At 36.2% G+C, this 26,253-nt stretch overlaps 3 protein-coding genes and 1 non-coding gene across 9 annotated transcripts in view; 2 read left to right on the top strand and 2 right to left on the bottom strand.

Moving 5' to 3' along the window:
• Positions 1–26,253, bottom strand: part of grk5l (G protein-coupled receptor kinase 5 like) — an 821,722-nt gene that overhangs the window by 9,147 nt on the left and 786,322 nt on the right. The gene's annotated exons all lie outside the window — the stretch shown is intronic.
• mak16 (MAK16 homolog (S. cerevisiae)) lies at positions 1,351–22,621 on the top strand. Of its 2 annotated transcripts, XM_073909096.1 has the most exons (11): positions 1,351–1,417; positions 11,217–12,008; positions 16,091–16,140; positions 16,270–16,379; positions 16,453–16,517; positions 16,599–16,750; positions 18,769–18,823; positions 20,663–20,737; positions 20,829–20,939; positions 21,323–21,388; positions 21,465–22,617. In XM_073909096.1, exons 2-11 carry the CDS (start codon positions 12,006–12,008, stop codon positions 21,681–21,683), a joined length of 906 nt encoding a protein of 301 aa, XP_073765197.1. In that variant the 5' UTR covers positions 1,351–1,417; positions 11,217–12,005; the 3' UTR covers positions 21,684–22,617. The 2 variants fall into 2 exon arrangements, with proteins under 2 accessions (XP_073765197.1, NP_775346.2); NM_173239.2 differs by lacking the exons at positions 1,351–1,417; positions 11,217–12,008 and adding an exon at positions 15,325–15,576 and having other exon boundaries at positions 21,465–22,621.
• Positions 5,790–5,954, top strand: LOC137496396 (U1 spliceosomal RNA). Its single transcript, XR_011016706.1, has one exon. It is a non-coding gene; the product is annotated as a U1 spliceosomal RNA (small nuclear RNA).
• tti2 (TELO2 interacting protein 2) overlaps positions 22,291–26,253 on the bottom strand; it is a 15,509-nt gene continuing 11,546 nt past the window's right edge. For all 5 annotated transcript variants that reach the window (XM_073911119.1, XM_073911118.1, XM_073911121.1 and 2 more), the window contains 2 exons: positions 25,416–25,572; positions 22,291–22,519 (listed from right to left, as the gene is read on the bottom strand). In XM_073911119.1, coding sequence (XP_073767220.1) covers positions 22,433–22,519; positions 25,416–25,572 — 244 coding nt within the window. In that variant the 3' untranslated portion in view covers positions 22,291–22,432. The remainder of the gene's footprint in view (positions 22,520–25,415; positions 25,573–26,253) is intronic.

Below are 26,253 nucleotides of genomic sequence, written 5' to 3'. Positions count from 1 at the left end.
TTTTCAAATAATTTTCTTGATTGTTAATTTCTACATTCTTGTCACCAAGATTTTGCTTATGAGTTTTCAGGAAAAAAATGGTTTAGAAAATGTATACAGAACCACTGAACATTCATTCAACATATATCTTGTGATAATTTTGTCCTTGTTTTAAAGAATATTCAACCTTTTAATGTAATGCTTTGATTGGACATTGTGACTCCTTCAGGTGGACAGATTAAAGTCATCTCATATTAAAACAATATTAGACCATACCAAAATATTTATGAATTGCATAGCTTTTGTTATGTGCATTTTGAAATATCACATTAAAAATACATAATAGAAATGCCAAGATGCGCATTTAAAAAAGAATTGTACAATTCTGTAAAAGTAGAGTATTGATGTCCATCACTTGTTTATTTGCTTCATTAAATTGATATTTGCCCTGTTTTTTGCTCTTTTTTTAATGTATGATAGATTAATCTGATGAACCTGAACAGCACTTTACATCTCTTTCTCAGACATCACACACGCAGACCACTGTTAAAAACACAGCACAGCAAACATGACTTTTTGGAGGCCTATTTATGAATGAATTAGTTATTCAATAACTTCAGAAGTAATTCATTAGTAGTTTTTCTCAACATGTCAGCAAAAGCAAACTTGAAGACTTTATCATATATTTTGTCAGCTGGTAAATGTATTTTTTTCTTGAGTATCCAGACAGGTAAAGCTCACTGAACACAGTTTACCACATTAAGTTAGGCTGTAAACTGTTATATAAAATTATACAAAAAAATACAATAAATTGTAGCTCCTGCAATTCACTTGAAAACACAGCTGGTTATTTTAAATGTGTTCAGCATTTTTCAACAATGGACATAAATATAAAGATAAACATGGAATTTTATGAAATGTATATCCTTTCAGTAATGAAATGAATAGCTTATTAAAGTAATATTTTGCTTTAAACCCTAATACATTTAACTTATTTAGCCTCTTCCATCTGGTTAACTTACAAACTAAACACTTTTCACTTTTTCTATTTTAAACTAACATTATAACAATACTTCTCGCTATATTTTATAGTGTTTAGGCCTGATATACTAGGCTACATTTGTTGTATGTTAGAAGTAATCAAAGCAATAAATGTTTGGGTCAAATATTGTGGTTACTGAATAAACAAATAAAACATCAATAAATATAATATGAATTTTGAAGATCTTAATAAAATTGTAGGAAGTTAAGAAAACTTTTTCCAAGATGAATATTAACGTGTAGCATGTAAAAACAACACACTAACAACATTTTACCTTATTGGTTGGTGGTCGTGTAACGTAAATTTACGTACGAAGATGGCACGTCATTATGTGGCGCACCTGATAATTTGTTTTCACGTGTCAACAGTTATTTCTACCGCCGAACCTGAACAAAGGTGAGTAATTAAACTGTTTTGTGCACATTAATCGAGTATTAATCGTTATTTCGGAGGTTTCATCGAAGTTGTTGATATTTAGTTTTCGACAGGTTGTTTTAGCGTCAATTTAGCGCGAATTCGGAACACTGAAATCGTTCAGGACTGTATCTGGGAGTCCGCGGACATGATGTAAACGTGGTTTTTTAGCCAGATAGATGTTTTTGTTATGTTTTTTGACTTTATTGTGTCAAAACGACCTAAAGGCACCAGATGTAATTGAAGTTAAGTTTAATTATATTCGCACAATCGTTCATTTTGCAACGTGACAGCTTTCCTGACAGTCATTCCTATGTTGTTTATCACGCTATAATCTGAAATAGCATGTACATATGACTTAAAAGCAACATTAACACTATTTGATCGTCTGAACAGTGTTTTAATTTGACCTCAACTAATACGTTTCTGAAATATATTAAGGAGAAAGTCTGAATGTGCATCAGTCTAAAATGTAACGTTAACGTTACTATCCATAGGTTTATTATCTGAACACGAACATATGTTGTGTGATGTGTATTCGGTACAGATAAGTTATATTTTCATCTTAAAGTGTTGTTTGGGTCATTCTACAGATATGTCAGTTTTTCTGTCCTGGTTAACAGAAATTACACTTGAGAAACGGTTTACAATTCATTCACGTTCTAATATGAATATACTTCATTTTGACATAGAAGTTGGATATTTCCATCATTTAAACTACAGTGATGTATTCATAACCATTCGATAAACAAGATTAATATGAAAAGTCAAGTAAATATTATAATTTACTAGTAAAAGTAGTGGATGTAGTAGCCTAGGGTGTTATCGTTTAACAAAAAAAATTACATTAAGCTTTTAGTTGATGGACCTCCTTTATTAGTATAAATTTAATTATAAAGCAATAGAATGTAAATGTACTAATTTAGTGAGACATGAGTGTTAACATGATTATATTTTGCAGCAGAGGTTTCGTAAATGCATTTTTTTCAGGAAAATTATATCTGGTGTTGCTCTTATGGATAACACCAGTGTTGTTATGTTTTTCAAATATGTAGACATAAGTAAATTAAAATAAACAAATTTTAAATTCATTGAGTTCTGCTAATCTTAAGATTTGAAGGATTGCATCATTACTTATTCCCATTGTTAGAACCATTATGATTGAGGTGAGGAAGTGAACTAACATCAATAACTTTTAAAAATGTAATATGGTGCATTATCATTATTTTGCTTTATATCTGCAAAAAAATCAAGAAATGAAAAGGTAGGTCACACTAGTGACACATCTTTAAATAAGATAATTTTTTATTTTTTAAAAGTACATTTAAAGTAAACTTTAAATAATTTTATTAAATTAATTTATTAAATATTTTGTATAAGCTGTCATTTCGAATAGTGTGGGCTAAATTGAAATACTATAAACGTATATAGATTTTTAGGTATTTGGCTACACGAAAAGAGTTTCTGTAGAATGACCCGTTTATATTTGTTTATGCTGTGTCTGAGTTAGTGAGAAGCAGGTTTTATAGTTCTGCATTTGTCCACTGGGTGGCAGAATATTTAAATGCATTAGCTTGAGTTTGAATTGTGAATTTCTCCTCTGCGGTCTTGTCGTATGTGGTTTTGTTTACATACCTACTTTGTATAAGCGGTGAGAGGCGCATTATTTTGTAAAACTCTGAGAACTAAACATGTTTGTGATTAGTGAACTGGTTCTTCGGCATAATATTGCTTGTCCTAAAAGTTTTTTTATTGGAAAAAGAAACCCTAATTGTTAATTACTTGTTGGGTTTCTTGTCATCTTTGCCTATCTATTACGTGCTATAAAATATATTTTTTTGGAGCATGGATAACCGATTGTTGCACACATCGACACGGTATTGCAGTTCAAACTTTATTTTGCGACTCAGTTATTGCTTTCAAATGTGAGTACATTCATGGCTTATGTTTTAAATGTTCTGTTTGCAGTGCATAATGTCTTAAAACATGTTGTATTATGCATCTCATACCCGCCGACAAGTATTATTGTTTTAAATAAATTTTAAAGTTTGTTTCATATTCGCACATTCTTCTTAATAATATAATTTCAAGTATTCTATGCAAAATTTAATAAGTGAAATCATATTACCAGTCAATGATTTTCAAACTACAGCATTGTTCACAGTCAATTATAGTGCTAATGTTGTTTTGAAGTCATCCTTGCATGATATTTCAGACTCAATATTCAACTTAGCATGGTAAACAAGATGGGCTGTTAAACGAGCGATCGTGCAAATATCAAACCTACTTCAATTATTTTTAACGCGCTGCGTAAATTCTCAACATTTGCCGCAAAAGAGTTTATATTCATGTAACATATTGTTTGTCAAATTAACTTGATTAGCTACGGGCGACAGAAGTAAGCAAAAATAAAACATTAAATCTCATTTTATGCTTTATTCATTATACAAATAATTCTATATTTATGCGCTTTGGTGATTTATAAATATCATAAAAATAGCCTAAACAGGCCTGTTATAAGATTGATAGACGTAAATTCTGAAAATAAAATAAATTGAATTAAAGTAAATTCAAACACCCTCCGGCTCCTTTTAATTTTTTTTTTAGAAAAGCGCCCTGCTTTCTACAATACTTCACGTGTGATGAACGACACTGGATCTGGATAAATGTTTCATTTGTGCATCAAAATGTTCTGTCTGTTCCGTCGGCTGTACAGTTTTACGATACTTTTTATGACCTGAAATGAAGTTCGTTTGCAAAATCTGATTTTGGGGGCAAAAACAACTCCGTTTCTACTTATTTTCATTTTCATTAACCTAATAAAGCGGAAGTTTTTCCAAACAAATACTTCATACTTGTAATAATCGAGGTATTATTTAAAGACATTTATTTAGTTATTTATTTTTATACAAACGCATAAATATAGCCTATATAAATATAATACAATCGTTTTTACAAACGCATGGAAGATTTATGTCCTCGTGCCTGGCGATGTTACTAAGAGTAAATATTATATAGGCTAATAATAAAAACACTATGCTGATTAAGTTGTTTACCTAATAAAGCATACTTGGCTTTTCAATATTTTGCTCTCAATAAAGGTAAATTCATATTAATAAGTGTTCATCTCACACCCGCCGGCATGTTTTTAAATAAAACTAAAACCCCCAGAACTGTTCAGTACAAACGGTTATTTGACATAAATAACGCATTATGATGTTTCTGAGTGTTACATTTTTCCCTTATTTGTTCCATTCAGTGGACTGAGGACTAACGTTATTAGAGAAGTGGGTAGCGTTAGGTTTTCTAATTAAATAACCCGGTTTTACTTTACTGTCCGTCAGATTCGTAACGGTAAATGCTTTATTTACCTCGTGTGCCATCTGTGGTAGTGTTGTTTTTCAGCACAGTGTAGCGATTTAATATTTTAATGTTTTATTTTGATGTTGTCATGATGATGATGATGATGCTGATACCGCTTATGCGAGGTGTTTCTAATGCAGCGTCTGTGTGGCTGCAGTAAAGTTGACGTTATTCTCTCCTCATGTCGTCAACAGTCTCACACATTTGTTCCCCTTTCGGAAAGTTTTTATAACACCATCGTGGAGTTTTTCTTTTATTATTTCAGCAAATACTGTTAGGACTGTAAAACATTTATTTATATTGTACTCTCATTCACCGTGCTCTTAAGTTTACCCAGCTTTGACGACTTCCGCTTCTTCTAGCTATGACGACTTCCGCTACTGAGAAACCCGGAAATGTGAAAAGGGTCTATAATAATAATAATAATAATAATAATAATAATAATAATAATTTTATCATCATCATCATCATCGTTATTATTATTATTATTATTATTCGTCATCCAGTGACTCCAGAATGTTTTTGTGGAGAAATGTGTTTGCTCTTTTTTTTTAATTTACGCAAGTGATGTCACCTCTTGCTAACACTTCCTGTTTTGCTTGCGTCACCATTTCTTTTTAGTAGCCTACTGTTTTTAAGCATTTATACTATATTACCATATATAGAACGTTAAAAAATAAACAGTCTAGTCTTTTTTTTTAAAGTGGGTCTCCATAATCTGGTCACTGATTTCCTAAAAAGTATTGTTTTAAGCAGTGTTTTCTCATTGGCTGGTCGATGCCCCTGTTGCATCATGGGAAAGGGCTCACAGTAAAGTATCCTTTAACAGTTTTTTTTAAACTGATAGATTTGAGGCCAAACTTTGCTAGTACCACACAGCAGGATTGTGTTGATTTACGTGTTGATTTATGCGTGCAGTGCTGCAATGCATGTCCATCATTAAGAATGATGGTCCCGACAGTGACGCCCCTTCTGGCTCGCTGTACAACTCATACTTACCTGGCAGGGGAGACACCATGATCAAGAAGGTGGTTCACCCAGGGTGAGGCTCAGCCATTGCACTGTCGGCTGTGTTGACCTCTGCGAATTCCCCAAATGTGGGAATCTCGACTGCATAATTTCTGGTAGTGGGGGACTGCGTTCGCGCTCTCCCCTGATCATCTGGTCAAAGATAGAAAAAACACTCCTGCAGGAGACCCGTCAAGCCCTATCAGATTGTTTAGTGTTCCTGTCCGGGCCTCATTTTAACTCAATGAGCCAAAACTAGCTACTTCCAGCTTAAACTAGCGTGGAAGTGTCCAAAACTCAGTTTGTCAGCGAGGGGTGCATCTTCCTATTTATGCATTCTTGTTTCCTCTCCTAGCTTATTTTCTTGTGTCTTAGCTTCATCTTTTAAGGTTTAAGACAGGGCTGCTAAACCCTGTTCCCGAAGATCAACCTTCCTACTAATTTCAGCTCCAACCCTGATCAAACACACCTGAACCAATTAAATAGGACCTGACCCTTGATAATTACAGGCAGGTGTGTTTGATATGGGTTGCAACTGAAATCTCCTGGAAGGTCGATCTCCAGGAACAGGGTTGAGCACCCCTGGTTTAAGAGATGGATGCAAGAAAAAAAGAGGTCAGAGGAACTGAATCAAGCCAAATTTTATATTTTCATTTTCCTATTATGATAGTTTAAAGACTATTTAAATTTAGATTAAAAAAAAGTTAATTTATGTTAGAAACTTGTTGACAACCATGCTAATTTATTCTAGGAACATGCTAGCTACATGTAAATTTATAATAAAGTCATGCTAAAACATGTGAACAACATGCAAATTTATTCTAAAACCATGCTAGTTTATACTAGCAACAGGATAACGACAACTCAAAGCACCCTAGCAACACCTTAGCAACCACTTAACACTATAGCAATGCTTTATTAACTACCTAGCAACCACTCAGAATATCCTAGCAATGCTTTTGCAACCACCTAGAAACTACTCAGAACACTAGCAAAGCTTTAGCAACTATCTAGAAATCTACTTAGAACACCCTAGCAACCCCTCAGAACACTCTGGCAACACCTTAGTAACTACCTAACAACCACATAGAATACCCCAGCAACACTTTAGTAGCTACCTAGCAACCAGCTAGCAATATCTTAGAAACTACATCCCAACACCATAAAAACCACCTAATAACTACCTAGCAACCACTCAGAATACCAGAGCAACACTTTAGCAGCTACCTAGCAACCACCTATAACATCCTAGCAACCAGCTAGCAACACCTTAGTAATTACCTAGTAATCACTCAGAATACCCTAGCAACACCTTAGGAACCACCTAGCTAGCAACGTTTTAGTAACTACCTAGCAACCACCCACAACACCCTATCAACTACCTAGCAATGTTTAAGCAACCCCTCAGAACACCCTAGCAACCAGCTAGCAATACTTTAGAACCTACATACCAACCACTCCCAACACCCTAACAACCACCTAGTAACTACCTAGCAGCCACTCCGAATACCCTAGCAACACCTTAGCAACCATCTAAAAATCTACTTGGAACAACCTAGCAACCCCTCAGAACACTCTAGGAACCACCTAGCAACACCTTAGTAACTACATAGCAACCACTCAGAATACCATGGCAACACCTTAGCAGCCACTTAGCAATGCTTTACTAACTACATATCAACCACTTAGGCAAGGCAGGGCAAGCTCAAAGTGCTTTACATAAACGGGAATAAAAGAAGCAAGTATAAGAAAATAAAAACAAATAATAAAAACGCTAAAAAAAACAAATACAGATAAAATGTGTTATAAAAGAAGAGAAAAACATAATAGTGCGATCTGTCAGATGTATTACAGTGCTCATTCAGTAAAGGCACAGCTAAACAGATGTGTTTTCAGTCTTGATTTGCATGTGCCTAATGTTGGAGCACATCTGATCATTTCTGGAAGCTGATTCACCCTGCTTTAAATGAACTCTTGGAATTTCTAGTTTATTTGATTCTAGAAATCTGAGAGATCTGTTAGGTTTGTATTCAGTGAGCATATCTGTAATGTATTGAGGTCCTAAGCCATTTAATGATTTATAGACAAGTAATAATACTTTATAATCTATTCTGAATGTAACTGGGAGCCAGTGTAAAGACATGAGAACAGGTGTGATGTGCTCTGATTTTCTGGTTCTGGTCAGAATCCTGACAGCAGCGTTCTGGATGAGCTGCAAGTGTCTGACTGTCTTTTTGGGAAGGCCAGTGTGGAGGCTGTAACAGTAATCTACCCTGCTGCTGATAAAAGCATGAACAAGTCCTCTCTGGAAACAAAGCATCTGATTCTTGCAATATTTTTGAGATGATAGTATGCTGATTTACTCACTGCTTTGACATGACTACTGAAACTCAGATCTGACTCCAGAGTCACACCAAGATTCTTGACCTTATTTTTTGTTGTTTGACCTTTAGTGTCAAGGTACGCATTCACCTTGAGAACCTCATCTCTGTTCCCAAACGCAATGACTTCAGTTTTTTCTTTGTTTAACTGAAGAAAGTTTTGGCACATCCAATTGCTCATTTCATCAATGCACTGGCAGAGGGTGTGAATGGGGCTGCAGTCATTAGGCAGTAAGGCTAGGTAGATCTGAGTGTCATCAGCATAGCTGTGGTAGGAGATTTGGTTCTTTCTCATTATTTGGCTCAGAGGGAGCATGTAAAGGTTGAACAGGAGAGGTGCCAGAATCGAGCCTTGTGGGACTCCACGCGTCATGGGTGTCCACCTCGACCTGTGGTCACCTATACTGACATAGTAACTTCTCCCTTCAAGGTAAGATCTGAACCATTTGAGGACCGTGCCAGACAGCTTAACCCGGTTTTCCAGCCTATCCAGAAGTATTCTGTGATCGACAGTGTCAAATGCAGCACTGAGATCGAGCAATACCAGCACTGTTAGTTTGCCTGAATCTGTATTTAGACGTATATCTTTGATTATCTTTATAAGGGCGCTCTCTGTACTGTGATGTGCTCTGAAACCAGATTGAAAATTGTCTAAATACCCCTTTAAGTTTAAAAACTTGTTAACCTGGTTAAAAACAACTTTTTCAATGATTTTGCCAATGAAAGGGAGATTTGAGATTGGTCTGTAATTGCTCAATAGGTGTTATCCAGGTTACTCTTCTTCAAGAGGGGTTTAACAACTGCAGTTTTAAGTGAGTTTGGAAAAATCCCTGAGAGAAGTGAAGCATTTACCACTTTTAGGAGATCCATTTCCAAACAGGTAAACACCATTTTAAAGAATGATGTGGGGAGTGTGTCAAGACTGCAGGTTGATGTTTTCATAATTTGCACGATCTCTTCTAAGATTTTACCATTAATTGCCATGAAACCAGACATAATGTCTGATTTCTTAAGTTGTGGTTGAGCTTGTCTGACGTCGACACAACTTGGCTGATTAGATGAGCTGATTGCCTTTCTGATATTACTGATCTTGTCAGTAAAGAAATGAGCAAACTAATTACATTTGCTTTCAGAGAGTAGCTCACTTGGAATCTGACTGGGGGGGGGGGGGTTTATAAGGCTTGAAAAGAAAGTCTGCCTAGCACTGTTTAGTTCCACATTTAAAGCATGAAGACTGTCTTTATAGATGTTATGATGGACTACTAGTTTTGTCATTCTGCACATATGCTCAGCTTTTCTGCACTGTCTTTTCATCATTTGTACCCTTGGTGACCTTGACCAAGAGCCCTTTTGCCTGCCCGTCATCTTCTTAACCTTAACAGAAGCAATGTCATCTGAAATTCTTAACTTTAGAGTTAAACAAATCAAGGAGAGAATCAACAGTCTGCAGATATGCTTGGTGCTAGCGATATGGCCTTCATAAACTGCTCACTGGTGTTCTCATTTATGCATCTCTTTCTGACAGAGACAGATCTGTCTTTAAAAGTTGGAGTGATCAATATATCAAAGAAAATACAGATCAGATAGTGCCACATCCTTAACAACAGTTGATGAAATGTGTAAACCCTTAGTTATAAGTAGATCAAAAGTGTGTCCACGATTGTTTGTGGGTCCTTGAACATGCTGAGTCAGATCAAAAGTGTTCAAAACAGTCATCAGTTTTTTTGCAGCATTGATTTCTGGATTATCAATGTGAATATTAAAATCCCCAGCAATAGTCAAATTCAGAAGTTACTAGGGATGCCACGGTTCTCAATATAATATTGAACTGTTCGGTACGACCTCCACGGTTCATTACGCACTTGTGAATTGTAGTTTTCTCGGTTTTGCGTATAAATAATTTATGTGCATTTTATATCTTCCCAAATTGACTGTGTGCCTGTGTAAGTCCATGAGCTGAGAAGAGGAAACTCCTCCCCGCGAGTAAATATCTATACACTATGCTATAAAGTTAGGGGGCGCTTGACATTGCACTGAAAGGCACGCACAACTCTCACCGTAAGATGTTTTCTACTGCGTGCGCCCGGACAGAGGCAAGTGGGTTGCTCCGCTTGTGCGCGCATATTGTCATTCTTATACTAGAAATTACTTGCCAGCTGAAAAGATGTGATATGGAAATGGCCGCTACTATAGTTAATCCGGTGTGCATGCGTTTTAGCCTTGGTGTACATACTTGGAACTTTAAACTAGTGCACAGTTGGCAACTTGTCATAGCTTTTCCATGCAACAGAAATGTGGCTAAGAGAAGCCTTTACGATTAATTAACTATGACGAATTAAAGCACAGTTAATAGTAAGGATGCAACGATTAGCTGATTTCACTAAGGATTACAGTGCATTGTACATAAGGGTTCGGCCCGCGGGCCGCCAATTGAATAGCCCTGGACTACAGTCTCACACTTTTTCAGCACAGAAATAATTAAGATGGTTTATTTATGTTTACTTAAGTACAAATATGTTTACTTAAAATGGCCAATTTATCCTTATTAACTTCACATGTATGTTTATTTTCAAAATGTAGGCTTTTATGTGTTCCCCAGTTTGTACATGGGCTACCAGCAGCTGTGAGATTTCAGCGTAATTTTTGTTATACAATACATTAGGAACTTTTATTGGCTTTTAAGTAAAACAAAATGAGTATTGCAATAAATCGTTTTTATTTTTTTTTTCTTAACTTCTTACTATTGCCTATAGAATAAAAAACAGAATAATCAAACACAATAACACACATAACTTTGTACCCACAATAAAAATATATATACATGAAATATACATTATGTAAAAAGAGTCTTTACGTTTTCCAGCCCTTTGGGGGTCGACATAATTTTTACAACACAAAATATGTTTTTTATACTTCTTATGCCCCTGCATAGGCTGATGGCAATATGTGCATATGGGCAAGTGATGCAATGGGATAGCTTTGCATCAACTTCAGTTAGAGTGTCTGTTTTTTGTTTGTTTTTCTCACAGGGGTGTCAGGCTGGCTGAATGTGTTGGTGGAGGTGGTTGGAACCTCGGGTGTTCCTGTGGTGGTTGTATGAGTTCTGGGAAAAGGTTTGAAGGTTGTTGACAAGGCTTCTGCTGGGGTAAAGGAGGTTTCAGTAACCTCTTCAAGATCTGGTTTCTGCTGTACTAGTTATGTGCTGATACTCCATCTCTGGGTAGCCCGGAGGAGGGAGAACGGACGGCTGACATGGCGTTGAAAGTAAGCAGGTTGATCAGCCTCTCTTGATGAAGAATGAAATCCTGGACCATCTTCAAATTAATTTTTGTAGAGGAATTCCCACCATGCACAAAACTGGATCCTCCACCAATATGCAGTGCTTTTTTCATATGCCTTAAGGATAGATGACTTCTTTTGACTTGTTCTGCTGGAACTGTGAGGTAACTCCAGCCACAGAAGTTTGACCAGTGTGTACATCAGCCTGTTGTGAAGAGCACTGATGTCCTGTTGAGCTGGCGCATAACATTTGGCCATCTTCACCTTCTGAACGATGGCAGCTTCGACAAGAGCATCCCTCTTAGTATGACAGTACAGCGAATTGCTCCAGTGCATCCTGTACAGCTGGTGAAACCTCTGCATCTGCTTGACGTGGTCCTTCACAACATTCCACGCATCAATAATTCTGTTCCTCTGGACTGTCGACTTGTCTCAGAGAAGCCGATCTTCACCAGTAGAGAGCAGAATCTCCAGCTGCTGGAATCTTGGCAGGAAATTGGAGCTGGAGGCGTCCTCCTGATGAAAAGTGCAATAATCACATGGCAAGTTTTAATGATTGCATGTATTGTCTAGGTTCTTTTTTAAATCACAAAATAAGTACGAGTAACATGGTGATAGTGATGCATTTGGATTAACAGAAGAAGGCTTACAGAGGCTGGAGGGTGAGCTGTGGTGATTTCAATGGTGGTAAGGGTATCACCCAGCCCTTCCTAATCTGCCTCTGGGTCACTTTTAGCCCATTTCCACTGAGTGGTACAATATGATTCGGTATGGGTCACCTTTATCAGGCTTGTGTCTACACCGCCAAAGGGTACCTATGGTATCTTTTTGGTGGGCTTAGTGTACAACAAGGTTGCATTCAACATTCATCATAAATTCATAATTTCTCAATACTTCATAAACCTGTTCATTCTTAGTAAACATGTCAAGCTCCACAAGAGGGAACAGAACAACAAATCCTTGTAGATCATAGTTTAAAGAGGGTGTATGTTTAAAACAATCACCTAGTCAGAAAACTAGTTTTATACAGCCCAATAATTCCAGCTTATAATCAACAAAACTAGCTTCCAAATTCTTCTTATCAACTATTTTAATATAATGCTTCTATAATGAGACACTTAAAGAATCCTATCTGAAAAGAGACATGAACCCCTTTCACACAGTGATACCGGTAAATATATGTAAAATTTCTGGAACCACTTTACTGGTAAATTCAAAAAAGCGTTGTTCACACAGGTGAGGACGTTACGGAATTTTTCCGGAAAAGAGCATTCACACATCCATTCCAAAATACTGGTAAATTCTGACATCATCAACCAGAAATGAGCTCTAAACGGCTGCGCTTGTTACCCATATCAAACACACCTGCCTGTAATTATCACCTGGTGTTCAGGTCCTAATTAATTGGTTCAGGTGTGTTTGATATGGGTAGCAACTGAAATCTGCAGGAAGGTGGCTCTCCAGGAACAGGGTTGAGCAGCCCTGCCTTAGACAATAGAGTGAAATTGGACAAACTTGGGGGGGGCGTGTGTCCTAAAAGATTGGCTGCGTCTGAAACCACCTACTACTCAGTAGGTACTGCATTTGAATGTAAACGTACTACTCGGCCGTTAGAAAAGTACGTTCTATACATGAATGTGAAAAGTATGAATGGAATTCGGACGTACTACATCCGCCATTTTGTCATGGTCACGCGACCTACCTGTGTCATTTGCGTCGCTTCACTCCCATTCATGAATTCGCTCGCGGGGCATCATGGGATAGCGCAGAGTGCATGGGATGCGCACTTCAGAATCTCACCAGAAGTAGCAAGTCATCCGGGTACTTCTCGCATACTGATTTTCGAATTCTATGAATTCGGACATACTACTCGGCTCCCATACTGATTTTAGCGTACTATAGAGTATAGAAGTATGCGGTTTCGGACGCAGCCTTTGAAAATCCCCTGTTTTACAGCACCCGAGTGTCTACAGCAGCTGTAGACTTAAACCTCATCTGATTGGCTGAGAGTTCACACTCACTGTAGTCTCTCAGCCAGTCAGATGGTGTTTGTTTCTCCATCTGTGATTGGCAAGGAAGTGATTAAATGCTGAAGAGAAAAAAGGAAAGTCAACATCTGTTAACTGCTTATATCTCACACCCATTTTGCACGTTTAAGCTTCAAAAACTGCAAAAGCCCAACCAACATACTGTAGATATAATTCCTGATACACAAATAGAAAACAGTATTTGAAAAAGTTTTAAAAGTTGTAATTTGATGTTAACAAATGATTATTGTTCAATACATGAACTTAAAATAAAATGTTTCTTATATGGTTTTGTATTTTTTCTCAATTATGGTCAAATTTTTTGGCTAATTCGAAACTGTTTTGCTTTTATACACTGTTATTTATGATTAAGGATGTGTAAACATAACTTTTTATTTTCTTTTTTATAATGCAGGTTACTAGTATGAACCCACAAGTCAACAACAATTAACAAACAAATACATTTTTCCCATTTTATCATAGAAATGTTTGATTTTAGTGTTTTTTTTTACTGAATTGTTCCTTAAAAATGTCCTATAGTTTGACAGTTAAAAAAAACAACAACAAAAAAAACGATAGAGATTTATCTTCATTTTTGGACACTTCACACAGTGCCATTTGTTTGATTTGAAATCCTGAATATTTTTCTTAATGACATGTGCAACAAGTTTTGGCATCATTAATAAACTGGGGTGCCAGAGCAAAATACAAAAAACTACTTATTTTTAAGTGGTTCCAAAAAGTTTTTTTTTTTTTTTTTTTTTTTTTAAATGAGCATATCATCAAGAGGAAACTTAGTTCCAAGTTCCTATGTTAAAATACTGCAATTTATTAAATAGCCACATGCCTAAACCTGGTCCTGGAGGGCCGGTGTCCTGCATAGTTTAGCTCCAACTTCCTTCAACACACCTCCCTGTATGTTTCTAAAATACTCAGAAAGCGCTTGATTGGCTGGTTCAGGTGTGATTAATTGTGGTTGGAACTAAAATATGCGGCCCTCCAGGACTGAGTTTGGACACCCCTAGAGCATAGGTCTTAAACTTGATTACTGGAGCTGATGCAAATAATGAAGGTGTTGATCAAAGACTCTTGAAGCATCGATTATCAGATCAGCTGTGTTTGATTAGGGTTGAAGGTATAGTGTGCAGAACTGCGGCCCTTCAGGAATTAAGTTTGAGACCTAAGGTTTACAGAGATTTGGCTTAAAATGTAACAGCAGTTTTTATAAAATGAAATGAAAATGCAACGTCAACAACCCTTACACAAACCTTTTTACTATTTCTTATATGATCAGATTAAATAGAAAAGGGTCTGGAATTTAAATTCCGTCTCACAGTACAATACTTATATACAGTTGCAAAGACTTTAATAATATAACAAACCATTTTATAAAATAACATGTAAAACTAAACTCAGCTTGATGGTTGTTAGGTAATTTTCAGACTAATCATTTCACTATAATGTTGTTTATTTTAAAATAAATTCAGAGGTTTATTTATGTTATATTGCGCTGCATCAGTTCAATTGTAAAAATAAAAAATACGATAGTGGTTTACATTTTACATTCTATTGCTTTTAGTATACTGAGAGAGTTTTGTCACACAATGTTTATAATATACCTACTACGAACTATTATACCTACCTACTAACTAACGTCTTTGCGGCTGGGTCACGTTATTCTAGCATCAGGTCGGTAACAGATTCTTTATGTGCGTCTTGGCTCAATATTGCATCTCACCGCGACTTTAATGCCCTCTGGAAGCAGATTTCTGGACGGGGCTGATTCAAGATGTGGAAAATACAGTGAAGTAAAACCCGAAAGGTGGCAGTAGTGCAACCCATTTGTATGCAAGGTCCCGTCAAATCCCAACGAAGAAGAAGACCTTGCGTGGTGGAGTAGTTCATGTGGTGTTAATATGGCTGCCATCTGTAACTTCCATGTGCTGTTTTATTATATCACAAAATAACTGCTCTCATCATTTTTCTTATCCGTAAAGTTAATTTCATTGTATTGGATTAACACTGACATTTACGTACAGAGAGCCGGTTGTTCAAAGAAGCCGTCAGAATGCAACACGACGACGTAAGTATTGTTGTAAGACTGATGGTAGAAATGCTTTTCATTTTATCTGAAATTAATAACGTTATGGGCTCTAGGAAAATTTTAGTTTAAAAAGAAATCTAACACAAATTACTATGCCATAATTTGGGGGTTGTTTTTGTTTTAGATTTAACTAAACTTGCAATCGACAACGTCTTAAAGTAGACCTGTTTTCGCACCAGTTAGTATTTTATTCGTTCAGGTGAAGTTGGTATTGTATTCGCGCATTCGGGCTATAATATAGTTTTATTAAGGTATTTTTGGCCAATTCTAAACAGTGTTATCATATAATCAGTCAGGTACTATCAAAGTATATTACAGTCAGTTAAACAGTGCTAATGTTGTTTTGAAGTCATAGTAGCATGCTCTATCAGACCAAATATTCAAAATAGCTTGGTAAACAATGTAGGAACCATGTAACAAATCTAACTATTTTTAAATAAACGAATATAAAACCAATAATAATCCTTCACATGTAATATTTTGTTTTTTAAAGGTTATATGGGACCTTATCGGCAATAAGAGTTTTTGTTCCTATAAAGTTAAGTAAGTATATGAAATTTGGGCCACTACATGTTTCTACACTATTCAGAGCTGTTTCTCTTCTGCATATTGAAGTATGATATAAAATAAGTGCATCTCATCTAACTTTCTGAATTCATGTTCTTGTTGAAGAACGAAAACTCAGCAGTTCTGCCGAAATGAATACAACATCACAGGCCTTTGCAACAGATCATCATGCCCTCTTGCTAATAGCCAGTATGCAACTATAAGAGAAGAAAAAGGTAATGAATTCTGTAAAAATTCTACCTATTTCTTGAATGTCTATTTGATATTACAAGTCTTCTGTTTTGTCAGGCCAGTGTTTTCTCTACATGAAAGTTATTGAGAGAGCAGCATTTCCTTCTCGCATGTGGGAGAAGGTATGAGAATAAAAACAAGCAATATATATTAAACATATTTGCATTTAAATGATTAAATTGCTTTTTCTTCTCTGTTATCAGGTGAAACTTGACAGAAACTATGCAAAGGCTCTGGAACAGATCGACGAGAACCTCATCTACTGGCCACGGTTTATCCGTCACAAGTGTAAACAGCGATTGACCAAGATCACCCAGTATCTCATTCGAATCCGCAAGCTCACGCTAAAACGACAGTGAGTTTTCTTTTTGTTTTAATTTTATTAAGATTGTGATAACATGCACCACCATAGAAGTCGCGTATGCTTCCTCAGGTTAAACTGGTTGTTGTTCTCAGTAGATTATTCAGAAATCATTTTAATATGGTGCTCCTCTTTCTTATTTATTACTTCATATTAATGTTTCCTTCAAGATACTTTAAAGGGGGTCATGTTTTGAGATAGAGGTAATTGTTTCACAGACAATTCAGTAGCGGTTCAGTAATATTCATAACCGGTTATTATGTACTGATGTCATTTATCTTACTTGTGCTCTGTCGCGAGGGAGGTGAGCGCGGGTATTTACAACACTCCACGCGTCAACTACTTAAAAACGCAGAAACTGCACAATTTCACTCTGTGTGTGTGTGTGTGTGTGTGTTTTTTCTGGACAGTCTTTCACTGACACTTACAGCAGGAGCCCCTATTTTTCTGCGATTGAGGAAATGAAAGTGAACATTTTTCTTTCTCTTTCTCACTGTGACCCGTTTCACCTGCTGGCGTTACTTTTCCTCCTCTCGGCTGTTAAAGCGATACTCCTGGATATAGGTCTGCATTCCCATGGCTGTACCTGTGCATTGTCGTGGGACCCGACCAGATTTCATGCGGCGTGAGAATAAATTTCTGAATAAAGCGTGGGAGCAGTCCGTAACTTAGGTGAACAGGAGTGAGCGGTCTCACAATATCGCTTCTGACTGAGTGTGCGTGTGTGTTTATACAGACACCTGGTTATATAAAGCATCCGCTTTTTATACATCTATAATGCCTTTAACAAATTGATAAACGAGAGATTAACATCATGGATGTGCAGCTGACAAATCTGCAGCAATTGCATGATGCTATCATGTCAATATGAAGCAAAATCTCTGGGGAATATTTCCAGTACCATGTTAACTCTATGCCACGAAGCATTGAGGCAGTTCTGAAGGCAAAAGTGGGTTCAACCTGGTACTAGTAAGGTGTATTTAAAAAAAAAAAAAAGTGGCCAGTGTGTGTGTGTGTTGTTTTTCCAAAGCTTTTTATCATTAACTGGAACACTGGTGGACGTTTGAGTGGAAATGATTTCTTTGACAAATGGGCTCTTACTTTCATGCTTTAGTAATAATCTAGTAAAAACTGCATATCAGAATTGGAATTTTCCTTTTTTTAATGCCGTGTGGGGAAAAAACAAGAAAGGGATATTAAAGAGAAGCTGACCTTAATTATGCAATATTTGTTGTGCTTTTATTAGTAATGCAGCTAAATGCAAAGACAAACTAAAATAGAAGCAGCAGACTGAAAAGAGAGATTGTATCATTTTTGAACATGAAGATTTATTTATTATTTCATTAAAGTGACTGTATGAATTCAGGGGGAAAGGCGGACAAACTTCCTGTAGGGTTTTAGATCTCAGATGTCATTAGTCAAAACTGTTAAACCTAACTGTTTAATTTCACAAATATTTTCTATTTTAAAGTTTGCAGTTCATTCATTTACAGTCAAACCTTTAAGCTATATACAGTTGAAGCTAGAATTATTAGCCACCCTATTTTGTTCCCCAATTTCTGATTTTTTTTTTAACACATTTCTAAACAATAGTTTTGATAACTCATTTCTAATAAGTAATTAATTTTATTTTTGACATGATGACAGTAAATATTGTTTTACTAGTTATTTTTGAAGACACTTGGCATTTCAAAGAGAGGGTCAGAAACAAATTACAGAAGAGCTTAAGTAAAAATATTGCTAACGTTATAAATGGACATTAGAAAACAATAGTAGATTATTACCCCTTTAATTAAAAGAAAGTTTAAACAAACAGTATTTGTTGGAAATCATTAATATGATGAATGTTGTACTGTTACTTTTGATTAATTTTCTGTATCTTCGCTGAATAAAATGTACTTTTTTTTTTTTAGGAAGTGAACTTTGGAGTAAATTTATCCTCCGCTCTATTCCCAGATGACTGTATATTGTTCCTTAAATTTCTCCTGATTTTGTTTTGTTTTTCATTCCAGGAGAAAACTGGTTCCACTCAGTAGAAAAGTAGAGAGACGAGAAAAGAGGAGAGAGGTGGGTGATGAATTCTTTACATTAGAATGAGCTTATATTCATTATGCGACAATACAAGTTGCTCATGGTTCAGTCAGTGTTTCGCAGTGTCTTTCGATATATGTTCAGTAAAAAAAACAAGACCCAGTTAAATAAAAATAAACTACCAGCAAAATCACAAATTAATTCAATAGAGCAGTAGTACTATTAAAATAAACATGTTTTTCAGCTATCAGTAGTTTTCAGAATCTGAGTAACTATCAGATGTAACACTGAATACTGTATATTAGGGGTGCTGTTCCTGGAGAGCCACCTTCCTGCAGATTTCAGTTGCTACCCATATCAAACACACCTGAACCAATTAATTAGGACCTGAACACCAGGTGATAATTACAGGCAGGTGTGTTTGATATGGGTAGCAACTGAAATCTGCAGGAAGGTAGATCTCCAGGAACAGCATTGAGCACCCCTGCTGTATATAATCTTCAGTGTATAAAGGTTAACCATTATTGAGCAAAAGAGTAGAGTGAGGGAATTCATTATCTTTGTTGTATTAATATTTAAAACGGACATCAGGAATAAAGTTTTTTGCGAAGCCATTTACACTTTCCACATGCCTTTAGATGCCCTCATAAACAATAGAGGACAAAGCAGACAGTTGTTCTTGGCATGTGACTGTATTTCACAAGACAACATTTATTAAACAGAAAAAGGTTTATTCAAACTGTCAAAATTCACATCTAAGAAGATATAAATCTGATATAAACATCCAAAGCTTGCAGCGTGTTCTGCCTAAATGGGTCAGTGATTTTCTTCACATCACCGTATACTTAAGTTTCTCATCAAATCTTGACTAACCATACGTTCACACCGAGAGCGGCAAAGTAGCCAGAAGTCATTTATTTTCAATGAGAGTCGGCGGCGATAAGCGCTGAGGAGCAGCGCGGCGTGTCTTCGCCAGCGTGGGCGTCGAGGAGAGTTGAAATCAAGTTAACTGTTACAATCAAGTCACAGTTGTTCCCAAGGGTTTGATGATTGTGGTCACCGGATTTCCAATAATTTACAATGTTTTCTTACAGAAACATGCATTAAATAAGTTACTGGCGAGTTACTGATGTGCATTAATGTTATATATATTTATCTTAAAGCAGGAATCTCATGCGACGTGACAGTACAAAACAGTATAGCTGCTTCAGGATATTTCAGACATATGGACACATATTGGATAAATAGTGCAAAACCACACCACACGCAACTTGATCTTCCATTGTTATTTGAATTTGATAAGAAGTGCGCAACATTTTTACGCTAGAAACATGTTTAATGCAGGAATGTAACTGATATGCTGCTACGGCTCCTTTAAATACGAGATCAATGTAGCGAGATTTGACGCTCTCGCTGCCGAAGCTGAAGGCAGACAGCATTATCGCCAGGGTGACCAGAGCGACTTTGGACGCTCTCGCCGCTTTCGGTGTGAACATACGGTAAATGCCCTCAGATCTGACATGCCCCGCCCCCTTCTCATTTGCTTTTCACTTGATGCACTTGATCTAAATCAACACAAAACACTATTGGCTGTTTTTTTTTAAGGGGGAAGAGCTGCTCTGTCCCTCCCTCTCTTCATTTTTCAGTTGTGATTACCACAAACATCGAGTAAAACTGCACATTTCAAAGCACTTCACAAGACCGTTAAAGATCACTTTTCTTTGTTTGGCGCTTTAGTTTCCACTTTACCAGTTTTAATTGGTAAATCTTGGATCAAAATTGGATGAACAATATTGGCATCCTTTATTGCACATCCATCTGAATGAAGTGAAATATTGATTATGGAATTTACTCGTGTTTTCTTTTCACCAACAGGAAAAAGCTCTTATTGCCGCTCAGCTGGAAAATGCCATCGAAAAAGAGCTGCTAGATCGGCTAAAACAGGGAACAGTGAGTGCACCTTTGCCACATTTCCTGTCCAATGTAGTGCCAGATTATGGATTTTTTGTTTGTTTCTTAAACTGTACTGTATTTGTTTTAGTATGGAGACATTTACAACTTCCCCATCAATGCCTTCGACAAAGCTATGGAAAAACAGGATGAAGAAAGTGAATCTGAGGAGGAGGAGGAGGAAGAAGAGGAAGACGAAGAGGTATTCAAAGTCTCTTGGGAAAACCAAGGCTGCATTTATTTTATTAATAAAGTAAAATACTGTATTGTTTTGTGGAATATTGTTATAATTAAAAATAACTACTATTGAAATGTGTTTATTATATCAGTCCTCAGTAAATTAAGAACATTATTCTAATGCTCTGATTTAATGCTCAAATATTTATTGTCAGCGTTAATTTAGTGTAATTAACAGCAATGTTTTACAGTTAGGTACATCATAAATATTGACTGTTTAACTTTATGCAATCTTGAAGAATAAAAGCAATGATTTCTTGCAACAGTAATAAAAAGTCAATTGTGTAATGATTCTTCACAGTTTAATGCTGTTTTAAATAATTATTTGATCTTGTTTTTGACTTTCAGGAGTCTGGAACGAGAGAATTTATTGCTGAGGATGAGTTTGAAGAGAGTGATCTCAGTGATTTTGAGGTAATTCCCATTTTTATTGTGGTAATGTTATATAAATGTTTTTATTTGCAAGAGTGACAACCCCTGTGTTTTACAGGAATTGAACAACCTGAAGGACAGCAGTGACGAAGAAGTGAACAATGAAGAGGAATCCAGTGAGGAGTCAGAGGAAGAGTCTGAGGAGGAGGAGGTGAAGAGCAAGGCCAAATCTAAAGGAAAAGCTCCACTCAAAGGCCCAAGCAGGAAAAAACGAGCCTATGTGGAGATCGAGTATGAACAGGAGACAGAACCAGCTCAGAAAAGCAAGGCCACATAGAGGCTCTGTGGAACGTTTCCAAATCATGGAATGTGATCATTTACCAGACACTTGGATTCAGTTAGAACGTACACTGGTGTGTGTTCAAACACTCCCATTAAAAGCTTTCTTGTGGGAATCTTTTTTTTTTTTTTTTTTACATTGAATTATGCTGATGCCAAGCATAAGTGCTGTTTTAAGTATACATTTGGATTAACTTGATCCATGTAAAAAATAATAAAATTAAGTTCATATGACATGCAGGGTTTACCAAGTAGTGGCTGGTGTTGTAAAAGGGTGAACGTTAAATATGTTTTGTATATGAATACATGGATTTGTATTGACGTTAACAGTTGATAATCAAGCTGCAAGGAGTAAAATTATCTTTAGTAAAAATAGTTATTGAAATTAATCTATATAAACACTAGTATCAATGCAGAGATAAATGGGATAGAGGAACGGTAAATGTTTTATTTTTGGTCGGATGTCTTTTTAATCAGGAGCCTACTGTCTTAGCCATAGCTTACCTCATTTAATAATAATGTAAACAACAATGGTCATATTTTAGGTTTTATGCTTATTAAATTGATTGAAAGAATCTCAAGCAACTTAAACAAAAAAAAACAAGTCAGGTTTATAAACTTTATTTAAAAAACAACAACAACCCTGCCTCGTTTAGTACTTGCATTCATAAAATGGAGTAAATAGATTCCCGTTCTATCAAGCCAACTTCACCTACATCGAGGGGAAAAGTGGCAAATGGTCAAAGCTTACGGACAAGATGCTGCAAGGACATTTTGGATACACTTGAAGACTGGGTCAGGGACACAACTGCTGTCTACCTCTCTGAGAAGAGCCTGGGGGGGAAACGGGAAATGTTATAATGGCGTTAAACAGTGTGCAGTAACAAGATCATTTTACAGGTATCTGAATAAAAAGAACACTGGGTTGTAAATCTGCCCTTTTTTCCCCCCTAGTAAGGTTTATGCTAAAGTGTCCAAGATGTCTGCAGCAATGATGTACTGGATCAACATGCAACACCCACTATGGTAAAGCCCATGTTACTGTGATGGTTGGAGTGTAAGTGAAGACATAAATAACTGAGGGTTGGTGGTAGGTGTAGACGTTAACAACACGCAGTGTAATGGATAGTTTAATCATTAATGTAAATGATTCACATTTCTAACCACAACCACTTGTACGTGCACTACCTATTGGACCTGATCCAGTACGTCAGTTTTTGCCTGCCTTCTTGTCCAAATATTCTAAATTAGGCATTCATTTAATTAATCAAAGATTTTTCCTTGAAACAAGCAAAATAGTCTACCAATGCGGGTAAACAATTTATTCTTACTTTAAAATAGTCGTTTAATTAGTCTCAAATGCTTCATTATTTAAGAATTTTTGGATATATGCACTAAAAAGTAAACAAAAGACTCTAAAGAAGAATTGCAGCATTCTTGCAGTGTATCTGATTCTGCCAACCAATTCCTGGTTTGAACAATCTTAATGAAAAAAAGAGCACTCCTGATGAATGGAGCTGTTCATATCCACCTATTTTCTTTTTTTTAATTAACCTTAATGTTGATGTGCAAATACCTGCCACCATTTCCACAAAAATAGCGTCTAAATACATTTACTGCAAATTTAAGTGCTGTCTTTTTTTGCTTGCAAACCTCTAATTACTACATGTACTTGGTGGTAGTAGTATGCAATATTTGTCCCTTACCTCAAGAATTTGTGCCATATATATATATATATATATATATATATATATATATATATATATATATATATATATATATATATATACATACATACACGATTTAACAAAATAATAATTTTAAATGAAATCCACCTAGAATTTATTGCTTGTATGTAAAACTGATGGGATTCTGCTGTGGGTGCCACCTTGTGGTCAGTTGCAATAATTAATTTGGCGTTTAGTGCATCATGGGTATTCTTCAGACGTTGAGAGCACTAATCAGAAGCCGAGCAGTGAGGCTCATGTCATGTCAGTGCAGTAAACAGCATAAAAGATGTAAAGTGTGTAAACTAGAGTGATCGGGAGATGGTTTAGATGACATGTTTTGCTCCTTGTTGTCTTTAATTTGTTCTTTTGTCTTTGATTTCCTGCATTAGTGCAAATCTTATTTAGGTTTTATTCACTCAGAATGCATTTTTCTATTCCAATGCACCACTTTTCCATTGCCTGTCCTTGAAGAACATACATGACCATTATGTCAGTTCTCATGTCTTGAAGCATCTCACACAAGAGATCATTTGTAGACACCGTCACTCATTTCCAAAGCAGTGGATTAAGAAGAAATCAGAGGCCGGGCAAGCAATGAATGTTTATTTTTAAAGGTGCAGCATGTATTATCCTCTCTCGCTGTTAAACTTGATTTAATCCATGTCCTGATACACACCCCCTCTCCCGATTTCACTTTAATGTTAATGAAGTGTTTAGTTTGTGTTATTATTGATTATTATCAGTAATGTTACTTGTTTAGCACGAAAGTTCTTAACACAAAATCATAAAAAAGAAAATAAATCTCAGCTATGAAATGTTCTGCCTTTATTATGCTTTATTTTCTTTGTTTGCTCGTTACTACACAGTGCAAAAGTCCAGCATCTTAAGATCTTTAGTCTTGACTAGTGCGGTTGAATGACATTTGTCCTTGGAGCACTGTGCAAATGTGGCGGCACTACTGACGCTTGCTCAGGGTCCGTATGCGATATCTAGTGTATATATCTATGCTGCCGTAGCTTTAACCCTATTTAAACACACCTGATAAAGCTAACTGAATCCTTCAGGCTTGTTTGACGCCTACAGATAAGTGTGTTGATGGTTAAGAACTAAATTCAGCTGGACTGTGGCCCTCAAAATACTAAGTTTGAAACCTCTGCCTCAGTGTACTAATAACACATTAGGGGTGAAAGGAATATTTTCCATTTTAAAAAAACTTGTTGTCTTAACCATCCACTGACATGACATTTCTATTTTAGAACAGCTTTAACTCTGACAAAGATCCGCTCAGGTACTGATTATGTGCTTTATTCAGTGTTAAATGGGTTTTCAAATATTTCAAAAACTCAATAATACACTCTGGGCAAATTTACTACATTTTTTTATATTCAAATTTGATGACATTTTTTGATAGCAAAGCTATGACAATAATAATATCTATTCTAGATTGTTGGTTGTTTTCCCTGTTAGGAAGAGGTACATGTCATTTTTGATGTTAATCATCAGTTGCAGTGGCAAAAATATTTTGTCTTAGCACATTAATGGAGTATAGTGTGTGTGTGTGTGTGTGTGTGTGTGTGTGTGTGTGAGAGACCTTTGCGCACTTACCATGATATGTCTGAGAAAATCAAAATAAGCACCTCGGTTTTCAGAACATAGTAGACATAGTCAGTGTACTTTTGCACGCAGATTATATTTGGTTATTTTACTCCATATAAAAGCCAGAAACATTTCTGCAAGACCTATTTGATGTGATACTGATTATAAATAGTAAAAATGACTATTTTGACCCCTTCCCAACAGAGAAAACCTCTAACAATCGAGAATGCATGATTATTTGTTGTCAAGCCTTTGCAATCAAAAAATGTCATTTTAATGGAAGTCAATGGGGCAAAAACAGCCACAAACATAATGAAAGGGTAGGAGATTCGAACAACACAAAAATAATATTTGTCTCATTTCAAGTATGAGATTCTATTGATAATAAGAAGCAACGGTCTCACCTGTAGTTTCCCCTTTGAGCAGTGCACAAGCAGCAGTAAACAGTGAGATGCTTTAGTCATGAGCTGCTCTTTTAGCTCTGTGGGTGACGAGTCTGATGAGACGTCCACCAGAAACCTCAGAAGACTCTGAGCTAGTGAATCCCTCCTCTTCTCCATACTAGAGATACATGGAAAACAAGTATGAAAACAAATATTGTGTTTGTTAACTTTACACACACACACACACACCTATCTATCCATCCATCCATCCATCTATATTAGGGCTGTCAAATGATTAACTATGGTTAATTGAAAAATGAATGTAATTAATCACACTTATTTTGTAATGAATCATGATTAATCACGAAACGCCGTATTTATTTCAGAAATAAAAACATGCATTTAATTGCTATTTGAATTTCAAAACAATCAATGCCAATAACAAAAATGATTTCCATGTTGGATTTTTAGTGGAATACACACACAGACAACGCGCGCACACACACAGACAACGTGCGCAGTACAGCAGACACGGTTAGCGAGGGATCCCTTCAGATTCATCAACAGGCATGTTCGCGTTCATCAACTTTGCTTAAATAAGCGTTCTAAAGTATGGCTGTATTTAACAAGCCAGGATTCTGACACAGCAACGTAAAGCAGACGCTTTACAAAAGTTGCGTGTAGGGGGGAAACACGTCAAACTTATGAAATGTGAGGGCTCATGGAAGCAGCTTAAAGGCAGAGAATGGGCTGACTTTGACCGAGCGAATTCATCTGCCACTTTCACTACAGTACATTTACATGGACACCCCCAATACTCCGATTTTATGATTAAGATAATACTGATTAAGAGTCGAGC

Source organism: Danio rerio, chromosome 8 (assembly GCF_049306965.1).
Source record: "Danio rerio strain Tuebingen ecotype United States chromosome 8, GRCz12tu, whole genome shotgun sequence".
Lineage (NCBI taxonomy): Eukaryota > Metazoa > Chordata > Actinopteri > Cypriniformes > Danionidae > Danio > Danio rerio.
This window is presented reverse-complemented; position numbering and strand designations above follow the sequence as displayed.